This window comes from Pinus tabuliformis, chromosome X (genome assembly GCF_031772625.1).
Source record: "Pinus tabuliformis cultivar Carrire ecotype Pingquan chromosome X, CPIR1, whole genome shotgun sequence".
Lineage (NCBI taxonomy): Eukaryota > Viridiplantae > Streptophyta > Pinopsida > Pinales > Pinaceae > Pinus > Pinus tabuliformis.
The window spans coordinates 1,217,502,712-1,217,517,665 of NC_142308.1; the positions used below are offsets into that span (position 1 = coordinate 1,217,502,712).

A 14,954-nucleotide genomic window follows, 5' to 3' on the forward strand; every position below is an offset into this window, starting at 1 on the left:
TAAAACTGTCATAAAAGAAAGATAAAAGTTGACGTACTAGAACTTCTTTTCTAATCTTTCAAAGTATACAATCATACTCCCGTCATCAATGAAACACTCTACCGCCTCCCACAGCTACGGCGAGCCATAATTCCCATGCAATCGGGCCATAAATGAACGATGGGCATATACACCCGCCGTTCATTTATGGCCCCATAGCATGGGATTTGTTGTTCCCGCACAGTTATGGTCGCGCGCTTAAAATCAAAGTGCGATACCCGTTGATAAAAACATCTTCCAAGATATAATCATTTTGTGAAGATATGCTTCGCAAGGAAATCAGAAGGATCAGTTCAAATTGCAAGTTTAAGATGCCTCGCTACACCAATTTTCTATTTCTGCTCCCCTGCGTTATAATTTCTGGCTTCACAACTTATCAGGTCTACAAAGGTCAATATTTCCTTGTACCTATTTTCTTTTAAATTGTCTTACACTAGAACATCTTTTGTAGGATCTCGTTTTTCTTTGAACTAGGCTGTAAATCCTTAAAATACCCTGCTTCTCTCTTTCTAGAAAAATAATTCAGTCTTGGATTTTTATTATTTTGAGGGTCTGCAGGAGAATTTTCAGGTACTCCGTGGGAAAATGGAAGCCTGAGAGCGTCTCAATATTTACTGCATGGCAACCGGCACAACCCGGCACTGGTCAGGCACGAGGGAGGAATCGTAGCGCGGGCTGGTCTCAGAAACATCAATAATATTAGCAAGAATCTGTATATACAAGACGTTGTTATGCTACCCGAGGACGATGTGGTGTTGCTGATTCAGATGACATTGCCACTCAGCTCTGTAAATTCTGGCAATATATTCCCTCCTAAGTCAACGCTTCGTTGTGTTTTCGCCGACCAATTTGGCGCACCAGTGAAGGGAATAGATTATTTAAGGGGTCGTGTGGCCATCAGATGCCCGCTGGGAGATCCCAATTGGGTTGAGTTCAGGTTGAAAGCAAGCGGGAATAGAACAATTGCGTTAACCGGCTCTGACGATAACATATTGCCCCTCTCGGTGAGGACTGTATCTCTTCGTCCCGTCAAGTGGAATTCTCTGGTTTACGAGAGCATTGTTCAGAGTGATGCATATGGCGATGATCTGATTTTATTCGCCAAGGGAATCAATCGAAGACGGGGCAACAACGCTAAGCCCCGAAATCTTCGATGCGTGTTCAACAGTACCGTTGAGACTGCCGTGACGGTGTCTGCTCAGGAGATTTTCAGATGCAAGCAACCGGAAAAACGTCTCCGTCCTTCGCTTGTTGGTGCCAAAGTCAGTATCAGATCAATCCGTAAGAACAACCGTTTCCAATTTCCTTCGGTAGCTTATTATCATCCTGATCATATATATCCCATATTGCGAAAAGAATCGAGGAAGTTCAATCTGTGCGCCTGTACCATGGTATTTAATGGAGCCAAATTTCTCAAGGAGTGGATTGTGTATCACTCACACTTGGGAGTGGAAAAATTCATCATCTACGACAACAACAGCGACGACAATTTGGAAGAAATAATAAAATTTATGGCAGACAGCGGCTTTAACATGTGGCGCCATCCATGGCCTTGGGCTAAGACACAGGAAGCCGGATTTGCACACTGTGCTTTGCAGGCCAGAGATAGCTGCCATTGGGTTATGTTCACAGACATTGATGAATTTATTTTCTCTCCTCTATGGTTAAAGCAATTATGGCCCAATTCTACTTCTAATGCCCTTCGACTTTTGCTTATGAATAAAAGTAAAACAACCCAAATGATCAATTCCAACTCTTCAGCATCTGGTGGTCCAAGAGTAGGGCAAGTGTCTATAAATTGCAGGAACTTTGGCCCCTCCTATCTGAAAAGCCATCCTCCCCAAGGGGTGACTCAAGGATATACGTGCAGGGAAAATTTAGAGCAGCGTCACAAGTCCATAGTCCTCCTAGACGCGCTCTCTCCTTCGTTACTGAATGTAATACATCACTTTGAGCTGAAGCCTGGTTACAAGACTATTCGCCTAGCATCCTCCAAGGCCGTTATAAATCATTATAAATATCAGGCATGGAGTGAATTCAAGGTCAAATTCAGGAGAAGGGTGTCGGCTTATGTAGCGGACTGGAAAGAATCGAAGAACCCTTTGTCTCAGGACAGGGCTCCAGGTCTGGGTAGTGAGGCGATCGAGCCTGCTGGATGGGAGAGCAAGTTCTGTCAAGTCAACGATACTGCGCTCAGAGAATTCACCAGCAAAGTCTTCCGTGTAACTACAGGGCCTATTCCAGTCATGCAATGGCAACTTTAATTAACAATATATATTCTGCACAATAAGCAGGCTTGGCTGATGACGGAAGCGGGTTAATGGGTAATTCATGATGAGGACGACTATGGATCGAACAAAATCTCAGGAGAATAAAAAAGTAGAACTGCTCCGTCACGCCATGCCTCTCGCCAATGGGGCGACGGAATGAAAGGAGGTCTCCTGGATCAATATGTAAACGTACAGTGTTTCTATTATATGTGGAATTACGTGTGCGAAAATATGGAATATATTATATATTCATTTATTTGAATATATTATTATTTGAAAAATATTAGCCATCCATGTTATCATGAATATGATTAAATTAATATAATTTTAAAAATTTATGAAATTTGAGTAATAAGTTTATTAAAATTTGGGCTAAAGCATGTGTTAAAATTGTTTTTGGTTAAGAGTTTGTTTTCTTTAAATTTAAAGAAATAAGTTAATGATCTAAGAAAGGTATTTTGTAGGAGTGAAAGAGTGCTCATTACAGATCACCAACCAGTAAACTAGTTATTCTAGGTGACACGATTTTTCTTATAAACTAATTAGCTAAAAATAACTATCCTAAATATTAATTTGACAACTGAACAATAATAAATTTTCCCACTTATATAAAAAACAATTATACAAAATTTATATATAAAAAACAATTATACAAAATTTAATTATAATTACTATATTTTTAAGCATGAAAACTACGTGAAATTTCTTGCAGTAGATTTTTCAGCTCTTTAATAGCAGTCATGGGCGTAACAAGTTGTCCGATGGATACAACAATTTTGTTTCACAAAATGGCCCGATTAAAAAAAAAGTTGTGATTCCATTCTAGTCTCGTTTTTCATAACAAGTTTTCCACCGGACGCAACATTTTTTAAATTAAAAGCAAAATGGAATGATTATTAAAAAGTTGTGATTCCATTTTAGTTTAGAGTTCCATGTTTCTTCTCATCACCGCGTCGTAGTTAGGACCAATAAACGCTGGGGTTCATCCTGTGTAATTGAATTTATAAACCGTGCAACATTTTAAATTTGGTTAAAAAAAAATTGAAAAAAAATTTCAGAGTTTATTTTTTCGATGTTTTGGGTGGACGCTCCACCCATTTTGAGGGACTAGAAAAAAATTGTGTAAATACGTGTAGTCCAACGTTTTGGATGGACACTCTACCTATCTTCAAGTACTAGAAAGAAAATAGATAATAAGCCTGAATGAAATAGAAATGGGTAAAGCATAAAAGTAATTTTTAAAAAAATTTAACCAATAAAATAAACTATGCAAAATCAAAAAATTATTAAGTTATTAATTGGAATACTAAATAGTCCAAAGAGTTAAAAATAATAAACTAGTCAAAACAACTAAGGAAAAATTATTAAAACTATAAAAATAAAAAAAAGACCCTGTGGATCCTAAGGATATGAAAAGGTGTTTATGTCATCGGATGTGAACATCTTATATTGGTGAAATAGGCACGTCTATTAATCAAAGGATTATGAAGAGAAGACCAAGCATCATATATTTCCATCTTCGTAAGTTTAGGGAAGCCATAGAAATTGGGAATAAGCCTAGTAATCTTAATAGGGATGACGGTTGGAAGATTAGTAGTTTCTAAATTCTTGCGCTTTCCTCCTTTCCTCTTAGTTTATTTTCCTTTTCTTTACCCTTTTTCCTTTTATCGTTTCTGCTTTCCTCTCATTTCCCTTGGGGTTTATTAATCCTCCTTTGTGTCTCTTTTCCTGCTTGGTTTTATTTTCCAATTTGTATTCCCCTTCAATTTTATACTCTTCGACTTTATAGGTTTTTAGTTATTTTTCTTTCTAAATAATGTTTCCGCTTTTTATTAACTTTTATTCCAATAATATATATATATATATATATATATATTCTTTATCTATATTGTGGATAATTTCAAATCTTCCAAAAATAAATAAATAAATAATAATCATAATAAATAAACTAATTACATATATATTTATTTATTTTATCTGAAGGTTAGATTTTTATCTCTAATTAGTTTATAAGAGATTTATTTTTATCATCACTTTTCTCCTTATTTTATTTGCCACTATGATCTGATTCTTCATCTTACACAAATTAGTTCAAAACCCGTCAACCTAAATATTCTAATAAGATTTTTAAATATTTCAAATATTAAAAAAAAATTAATTGAAACATGGAAATAAATAGAAGATATATATAAGTATTTCAAATATTAAAAAAAAATTAATTGAAACATGGAAATAAAGAGAAGATATATATAGAAATAAATGAAATGTATATATATATATTCACCACATTATATTGTATTTTAAATAATTTAAATTTATATGATATATAATTAAAGATATTGTAATATATTATATTAATTTTTATTTTAAGCTTTATTTTATGATTCAATCAAGTACGTGAGTTTACTACAAAGAGTTAATGACTTTGCATTACTTTAATATTCTTTGAAAAATCAATTTTATATCTATGAAAAATTTAATTATTTTAAATTTTTTATTTTAATTCTATATGAAATCATTATTTTCCATTACTTAAAATACATTAACAAATTATAACGCCTCAAAAAACTAGAATAATCAATCCATACATATTTAATTTTAATTTCATGTAAAACTTAAAAAAGACGAAACATAAAAGTATTATTTCAACTGCATTTTTTTAAAAATTTATGAACTCGATCTTTTTGAAATAATTAATTTTATAACAATAAATATACCTTTTAATTTTTACTGAATTAATTTAAATTAAATTAAACCAATAATTAATAAAATAAATTAATCTTATAACAATAAATATACATTTTAATTTTTAGTGAATTAATTTAAATTAAAGCAAACTCCTTAAAAAAGTTCATAACATATAAAACTGAAATTGATCGACGTCGAGGAAGATTCTAATCCATTTGACATTCGAAGGTCCGAGGGAATACAATACAATTTAAATAAACAATTCATTAATCAATTTAATAATTACGCAAGATGATGTGATGTTTCCTTATTCCACCCCATTCAATTGATGTCGATCATTTACAAATGTCAAGCTAAATTAAGACACCAGATACTAAACTTCCGTATCGATGGAACTATGATTCACGGTGTATAATTTTTTAATTATATATGATCGAATTATTTTTTAATAAAAAATTGAATTAAAAGAGTGTTAAATAGTATATGAGATTAAAATCAATTGGCACTTTTTTTCTCCAAAAAAATTATAATGTCACTAAAAACAAACATATAGTTTTAAAAAATATGGTTTTAATAATTAAATACATAAAATAAATATTGTTTTTTTTTAAAGTATTATTGAGGTGTTTTTGTTTTTTTTTTATGTCTTCTATTTCAAGCAAAACGACACAACGTAATAGCATGTAGAATATGTAATGTTATAAGAAGATTGACTTTATTTTAGTATTATTTATGTTAATATTGTTTATTTTAAGGTATTTAAAGGGTATGGATTGAGTATTCAAAAGGTTTTTAGTGTAATTTATGTGTATATTTAAGTATATATTTCAAATCATGAAAATTAATATCCAAAGATTATTTAAACAGTATAGATTGAGTATTTAAAGGGTTTTTAGTGGAATCTATTTATATATTCAAATATATATTTAAATAATGAAAATTGGTAATTTTAATAAAGAAAATAAAAAAGGGAATAAATGTAAAACAATGAAACTTTACCTCAAATTTACATCCTAAAATTAGAAATGAATCATTCCTAATAACATAAACTATTTTGGAATAATAATTATAAATCAATTTCATGTTTGTTTCTTTTTAATCATAGATATATCTAATCAAGAAATTGTGTTATTATACACATATATGAATTTAAGTAATATGCATAGTTTAAGTGGGCCTAATGGTTTGGTCAGAGGATGAAGGAATGATGGCGACCTCCGCGAACGAGATGGTTTTCGTTTCATGAATTTTCATATTCGTTGCTTCAAGCTTGGAGAAATGGTTGTTGATGAGGGGGACAGTTGTCACCCATCCTCTGTCCATTGTGTATGGACTAGAAAAGGAGAACTATGAGGCATTTAACAGTCCAAGTGGGGGAGCTCACCTAGATGTGACTAGAGGAGTTTTTGCTTCAAATTTCATTAGGATACCTTTTGTTGGTCTTAGTGGGAGCCTTGTGCTTATGGAGGTTTACGGAGTCGGTCTTTTCTTCCTACCGGTTTGGCTTTTAAAGGGGATTATGAGCATGTGAGTGCACCTGGGCAAGCCAAATGTTTGTGTAGGATGCTTTCCTACAAAGTGTTTGCTAAAATTACTGAATGGTATTTTCAATGTAGGATTTGGAAAACCTATGGAGTTTTTGACATAGTACCCCTGCCAGGCAAGTCTCTTAAACTAGTCATGGTTGTCTTGTGTTTTCGACCTTCTGTTCGTGGGAAGGATGTTGACAAAGGGTGAGTCAAAAATCCAAAAAGAGGAGTCAATGTGGGGTTTGGTCATGTTTGAAATTTGTTTGACGAAATCCTATGGCCAACAAGCCTTCCCAGGAGTGTTGTGGACAAGGATCTTCAAAAGTTCTCCATTTTTGTAATGTCCATGTCCGGATATTCTTTATGTTTCAAGGTAAATGAGGAGGACTTAGTAGTTTCAATAGTCGTCCATATTCATCATTGTACAAGTACCCATGTGGGAGCATTTGGGCTCCTCTATGTAGTGAGGCTATTAAAGATGGAAAGTAATCTCAAAGCCTTTGACATTAAAAAAAATGCTTTTACCTCCCTTGTTGTAGGTCTATGATGAGGTGCTAAGGGCGACAACGCTTCTTCTTCTATAAGGCCAATGTCTTTCAAAGAAGTCCTAAGACTGTGCCCTAGCCCTTAAACTCCCAAGGATCTCTTAGGCTAGGCTTTTGTGGTAGAACATTCTTGAGATTTCCCCATCCTAGAGGTGAATGAGTACATTAATAAGAGAAGAACAACAAATTATGAAATTCGAGCAATTTTATGTTGTTTTAATGGCTTCTAGCCTTCAGTATCTACCCTCCGGGAATGGGTTCACTAGAACTAGTCCAAAAACCTAGATTTGCTTTTCTGTTCAAAGTGATTCTTCGTAGTTTTCTTTAAAGATTGGGAAGGCCAGAAGAATATTGTCTATCAAGGACCCTAGTTTTGGGGTGAGGTTGGTCTCTCGATTCAGCCATGGTTCTCAAAGTTTAATCCTCTCACCATGAAAGCATTGTCTATTCTTGTTTGGGTTAGGCTCCAAAACTTGTCTCTTCAATGGATTGTGCCAAAGATCCTAAAGGTTATTTGTGACTCTATAGGAAACTTTATCAAAGTAGACAGTGAAATATTATCAAATATTTTTGTAAGCCATGTTTGTAAATGTGTGAAAATGGACCTTATTGAAGGTTTACCAGATAAAATCATCCTAAAGAAGGAGGGAAAAGAGTATATCTAGTCATTCAATTATGAAAACACTGCCTTCAATTGCAAAATTTTCTAACAACCTGGACATATCTAGAATTCATGTCCCTCCTAAAAAGTGGTTTTCTGCAACCAGGAATCGAAGAGAAGCTAGTGTGGCTAGAGAGATCTGAAGGTAGTAATAGAGTCCAAGAATCTTATAGGTAAAAATAACAACAATTCTTAGAATCATAATTCATCTCTTAATACCTCAACCTCTTAGGATTTCAGGAAAACCCCAACTACATTGACAAAAACCCTAGCAGAGAAAAATATTTCGGCAAAGGACAATGAGAGAGTTCCTTCAATTTTGGGCAAAAGCACAATAATGAGTCATAATTCTAATAGTGAGAAATACCTTCCGAATTTGGTCGAATTGGTCATTATGGTTCTTTATTAAAAGGTTGAAGAAGCAACATTATCCTCTGTTGTATGAGACACTTTTGTTGGGTGGATTAATATTCGTAGGAGAAAGGGTAAGAAAGAAAAAACCGTGAATTGTCGTGGTTTTTAAATCTAGGTTTGTATAAGATGCACTGTGGAGTATCTGATTTCGTGATGTAATATGTTTTTATGAAACTAATAGAACTCAATTTTAGAAACAGGTAATAGGCATAGTTTAACTAAATTATATGTTTTTGTTTTTTTTAATATATAAATTAGGTACATTTTTTGGTAATATTGTGAATTTTAGTTATTTAAAATTTATTTTTGAATGTATAAAAAAAAAATCAAAATCTTGGAAAATCTCTAGAAAACTTGAACTTTGTAAAGTATATAGCTAAAAATTACTATTAAGTGTGTGTTCTGATTCTTATTATATATTGGTTCCTATTTAATTTTACTAGCCATTTAATTTATATGGTTTTGCTAGTTATCTAGATGGATGGTAGGGATTTAACCTCCATAGAATATTCTTATTTGTAGCAAAAATCAAAGGTTGAAATTTAAATCAAATTTTGGATTTTTAATTGAATTGATTAATTAAAAAAATTGTAGTCTACCTATTATAAGTTTTGGAGCATTTTTAGGCATTTTTTCGATTGAATTTTCCCAAAATCTTGCAGGAAAATGTTGGAATCAAAAGCTTGATTTGTAAACTATCCACAATTCAAGTGCTTCAAAGGTTTTTTAGGGTGCTAAATCCACATATACAACCAAAAATACATTTTAAATAACAAAGGATCACATTTTGACCAAAAATTATTTTGTTAGATTGAGGTCAAAAACTCCAAAAGTATAATAGTGAGACAATGTTATTAAAAAAATGGCACATAAACAAGTGTCACATGAAATGAGTTATGATTTTTTGGACATGTGATATTTATAAATCGTCATGGTATTGGCCCATGGTATCATTAAAAGGCCTAGTATAGGTTAACAATCTCCATCGTAATGTGGGGATGAATCTCCATGATTAAGAATCTTATTAGATGCTTTTTTAAATGTATATATGTTTAAATCATATATCAATTATTTTCATGAAAAAAAATTAACATTAATGAGTAGTTACTTGCATTAAATATGTGCCTGGACACAGCAAATGCCCGAGAAATCATTACATTTCAACATTTTTAGAGGGTCCTTTGGAAAGGAATTATTTATCAGTTCTAAGAAGCTACTGACCAAAATTACTATAATATCACTTTGAAAAACATAGATTCAACAAAATTGAGATAGCAAAAAAACAAATTCATAGTGGGATCTTATCATAGAGGAGAGGGGGTCTTCATGTATTGGTTGGTTCAAGTCAAATTTCTAAGGGGCATGAGATGGGCCAGAAGCTTCCCTAATTAGGTTTTCATTCTATATATTGTTATCTTTGATGAGAATATCTTCAAGTTGTCTTCAGAGAGCATCAGTTTTTTCCTCCTAACGAGTAGAGTTGTGCTTGAGGTACTGAATTTTATCAAATACAAAGATTAAAAATTTATCATGCTAAAGGATTCAACACTTTATATCCACAATTTTCTTATGGGGATACTTTTTGAGGTTTTTGTTGACGATACTGGGATTTTCAGAGGATCCCGAGGAGTTTTGGCTATAATACATATCTGAAAGGATGGGGGGGGGTGGCGGGCGCAGATGTGATGAACAAGGGGGAGGGCAGAGGCAAGGTGACAATGATTACTCTTGGGAAGATGGAGGGATCAAAGTGTTTTGATGAAGGTGCAGGGAGTAAGGGGGCCGAACAAATTCAGAGAGAGCCCCAACTGAAAGTATGAGAGAGAGGAGGGGGTACCTTAGGGAACATTGAAGGGGAGGAAGATGGGATCAACCAAGAAATACCAAACGAAAATGGGACCAGAGGGTTACAAGCAATGCATAAGAGAACCATTCACCACCTGATAATAAGAAAACATGAGAAGGAAATTATTAAGCCAACCATAACTGACCTTAAACCCAATTTTGATGGACCACTACAAGCTAGAGTAGACCCACATGCAAAATCTCTTGAATAGAACATGGTCACTAATGCGAACAACTTTGTCTGACACCAAGGAATTTGAAAACCTACATGAGAAAAGGAAGTATGGCAACGTATGAAGATGACATATTAAGTCAATTCCATTGATCCCGTCGAAGAGCCACCTGAGATGAGAGCGTGCCAACTCCATGGCTTCTGAGAAGGGAGAAATCATAAGAGAACCAAGAGGATATGGAGAGGAGGGTCTTCTCGAAAAATTTAGGGAGACAACATGATGGGAGGATCCATGGCTTGCCATAAATTTATCAACAAGAAGACATACTTCCCACGTGAGACCAATATCATTGTAATTAAGACTCAAGGGATAAATTCACATTAGAGTCATCAATTCGCTGAGTGAAGAATCCATGTATAATACATCATAATGTAGGAGATGAAGATACATAATGGATTCCCATGCATGGGATCTACCTATTATTGATGCCATCATATCAGTCATCAAGTTGTTTTGAACTTTGGTTATAATGATTCTATGAATCCAAGAGAGATTCGAATTATGATGGGGTGAGGGGAATAACTTTAGGGAATGGATATGCATTAGAAACTAAGGGAGAGGAAATAAATCCTTGCTTCCATTAATCTCCCTTTTTCCTTCAATTGAAAGGAAAGCTAATATTTTCTTGATAGTTAGCCTCGTATTTATGATTCTGGAGGATATGAAAGAGAGATAATGAGGAAAATGGAATGGGAGTACAATTGATTCTTTTGAATATAAGAATAAAGAGGTTTTCTTGAGGGTGAGTGTCTTTGATCAAATGCTCTATAATGAGCATAGAATCTCCTAATATGATAAGGTCCAAAACTCCCTAATCATGAGCTATGATTAATACCAAAAGAAGACCATGTAATTCATCTTGACTATTGGTTTTCTTCCCTAATCCCCAAAAGCATTTGGCTATAATATTTCCATTGGGATTAGTGAGAATCCCTCCCCTCCTGCCACCCCTAATTCATTTTATAATTAATAATAAATAGAATTTAAATTAAAGTTATAATTTAATTAGTTTTTATGTTTTTTTTTTTAACCTCAGAAATGTGAAATGTATCATGAAATGAGTTTTTTCTTGTTTTGGATGGATTGAAGCTTATAGGAGTTTCCCAACCATTAAATTTATATGGCTTTACTAATTGTACATATACCTAATTGTAAACATACCTAATCATGACATTGTGTAATGTTTATTTTGGAATAGAGATTCAAGAATTTTAATTTGATTATTAATCATTATTAGGTGGGTGGTAAGGATTTAACCTCCACACCATATTCTAAAACATTCTTATTAGTAGACATAGATTAAAGGTAGTATTCCCTTTTAATTAAATTGATTAATTAAAAAAAATGGCATATGAACATAAGCTAAGTTATGGCTTTTCGGTAGTAGACACAGATTAAAGGTTGAGATTGATCTGAAAAATCGTTATACCCTTTTGTTCTTTTAATTAAATTGATTAATTAAAAAAATGTAATATAAACATAAGTTGTGGCTTTTTGGACATGTCTACCATCATATTAGTCCATAATATTATAACAAAATCTATTTTTATATTTTTTAATATTCATAACATGAAATGTATTATGAGCTAAATGTTTTGATTTCTATCACACTTACAGTTTATTCAACTTATATAATTAAACTAATTATACATATACCCAACCAAAAAATCCCAACAGTAAATCAACATGTGCAAGAACACTATCCTCAAGTTCCTCAACATATTTTTCCCATGAAACTTTCACCAAATACGTTAGTGTAATTGAACTTCTTTTATCGCAGAGTGAGAGAGAATGATAAATCATCGTCTATTGTCATTCCACCTTGATGACATAAAAGATAATGTTGATGTACTTGAACTTCTTTTTGAATCTTTCAAAAATATACAAGTAGCATTTGCACCAAGAGGTGCAAAGACACGCCGATAGTGTTTTGGGGTTTTTTACCCTTCAAATATATGCAATAACATTTGAAATAGAAGGGTTTCTATTGTCTCATTGGAGGTTGGGGATCGACTGGCTGAAAGGACTCAGAGGTCAGATACCTCTTCAAAGGTCAAGTATGTTGATGGGCCCAACTATGTGGGATATCATTTTATAAAAAATAATTTTTAATATATATATATATATATATACAACTATCTTTAGTTTCCCAACTTGCCTACTGGTTTCCTTAATTGATCTAGCTATCCTCCATTGTATCTCAATATTTACACTAACAAATATATATATATATATATATATATATATATATATATATATATATATATATTAAAATATTGTAATAAACTAGAGCTCTGTCAGTGTAAATATTGAGATAAAATGGAGGACAGCTAGATCAATTAAGTCATTCAATAGGGATGTTGGGAAACTAAAGACAATTGTATATTGGGATTGAAAATAAATGAAGTCAAAAGTGGATGGACGTATTTGATTACCACATTAACTATATAATTCGTATTAAATTAGCAATATGAATTCCCAAAAATTCCCTATACCTCAAATTCACAAGAACTTTCTAATAAGATACCTACTAAATAACACCAATATTGAAGCAAACACCTCGATTGCTACAAAATAGTGATCTAAACACCCCTTAGAAGAATCCAATGACCCATATGCCTAAATTCTTTTGGGAGTTTTGTGGCAAGATGCTTACTGACTTTGATACAATATAATTGTTATATTTTTCTTCTCAAATATCATTCGAGTAAGTCTTTGCATTTATTTGAGAGGACGTGAATTTGACATATCCAATAATTCATATTAATTTTTATTCCACATGACTTTACATTTAAGTTTGGCTACAACAATATAATTTTGTTTATATATAATATCAATGAAATTAACTTGAATAACTATCTTTCCAACTGAAAACAAAAAAGTAGTTCTATGATGATTCCTCACCTCGACTAATTAGGAAATAGAAAAGGTTATATAAGTACTCACCTCAACTATTCTTGGGGATATTTGGCAAACAACTTACCAACTTTGGAGCTTTTTGAAAAGTTACTACCGACTTTGATACATTAGTGAATGGTTATACTATTTTTCTTCTCAAATAACATTGCAACAAGCCTATTGGTCAACTTTCCATTTCTTTCACAAAACACTTGATTTTGGTTACCAAATCTAAGTTCCTTTCCAGTGAACCTCAATCAATTGATATGAGAATAAGAAAATTTGACTAAGAGGATAAAAAATTGGAAAGAATACGAGTGAATTAATAAATAAATTCAATGAGTTGATGGCAAGTTTGGAACAAACCCCCAAGTCTATAGGTTCTAAATCCATCCCCTTCTCTTAACAGGGTTTGGAAAAGGATAAATGTAAATATTCTATTTTTTGGATTTTATCTCAAGTGAATTTTACAGGGATACAATTATATAATTATTGATAAATTGTAATTTTTCATTATTTAAATTGGATGTATAAAAATATTTAGCTCCTTTAACACAACTCTTATTATATGATATTATATTATGTAATCTTAACAATTGAAAATTGCAATTTTAGTTGCAATTTTGAGTAAAAGTGAACCAAAATATGAGTCAAAAATAAGTTGTAAAAATAGAATATTTAAACAATTGTCCTATAAAATGGACCTAAATGAAAACTACTCGGAATTGTAAGATTTAAGATGTTGGATTAGTTTATGAAGCTGCAACCTAATTCAATTTTTGCTGTGAATTTTTAGTTGTGTTATTTTAATATAATTTTCATATGACATGTATTTGATATTAAGAATTATTCTTTTTTTAAATATGGAAAAACATATCATAACTTATTTATCAATAAAAACTAAGGAAGTCATCATTTGCTAGTATTTAAGAATTCACAATGATTCAACATTATTATTAAAAAAACAATGCTTTCTCAAAAAACTCCTTAGTGGTCCACTTTCTTTCTTGCTACATGCCTACAAGTTTTGAGTCATTAACCTATTTTATTCAATATAAGGTTTTAGCCAATCATAAATAATAGTAAGTCTTAATTCAAGATCAAGGAGCAATTTTTTCTCAGGTATTATCCTTAAAAAAAACCAACTTTATTTGTGGTCATTGTCCATGCTACTTCTAATAAGGTCATATGTTCACAAGTAACATTTAATTTTGATCTCATACATAACATGTGATACTATTTTTTCAGTTTATAATCTTTTGCATAACATATTGATACTAAAAATTAATCATCAATAAACATCTATATTTATATTAATAAAAATACAACAATGTTTTTTATTTAATTACATTTATCATAATAAAAACAAAATAATTTTAAATATTGGGGCAGCGAGCATTGTTTACTTAGGCATTATACGGTGGTGGTTGGAATTGACCCATGCCACTCAAATATGAAATTGGCCCAATTGTTTGTTCTTATAAATAATAAAAAATAATGTATCACAACAACTCAATTACCAATTCCTCAAAAACTAAAAATAAAATTATAATAATAAAATATTTGATATAAAGGGTGTTTAAGCAAAAGTCCATTAGAATAAGTGACCTTTTTGGAATAGTAAGTGAACATTATTTATTTAGCTAGGATTTTATTTTATAATTTATTTTAAATATAATTTGATATAATACAAGTGAAATAAATTATTTAAAATTATAAAAATGATTGTTTGTATATTTATTAATATAAAATGTAAAATTTAAATTTATAAAAAATTGAAATGTTTAAAATATCCTAAATGCAAAATAAAATATTTAAACTCATGAAAAATT

General features: G+C 31.7%; 1 protein-coding gene across 1 annotated transcript; it reads left to right on the forward strand.

Annotated features, from left to right (window-relative positions):
* The first annotated feature begins 350 nt into the window (after window positions 1–350).
* LOC149144342 (glycosyltransferase family 92 protein Os08g0121900-like) lies at window positions 351–2,359 on the forward strand. Its single transcript, XM_089453235.1, has 2 exons — window positions 351–429; window positions 598–2,359. The coding sequence occupies exons 1-2, from the start codon at window positions 351–353 to the stop codon at window positions 2,301–2,303; spliced, it is 1,785 nt and encodes a 594-aa protein (XP_089309361.1). The 3' UTR covers window positions 2,304–2,359.
* The last annotated feature ends 12,595 nt before the right edge of the window (window positions 2,360–14,954 follow it).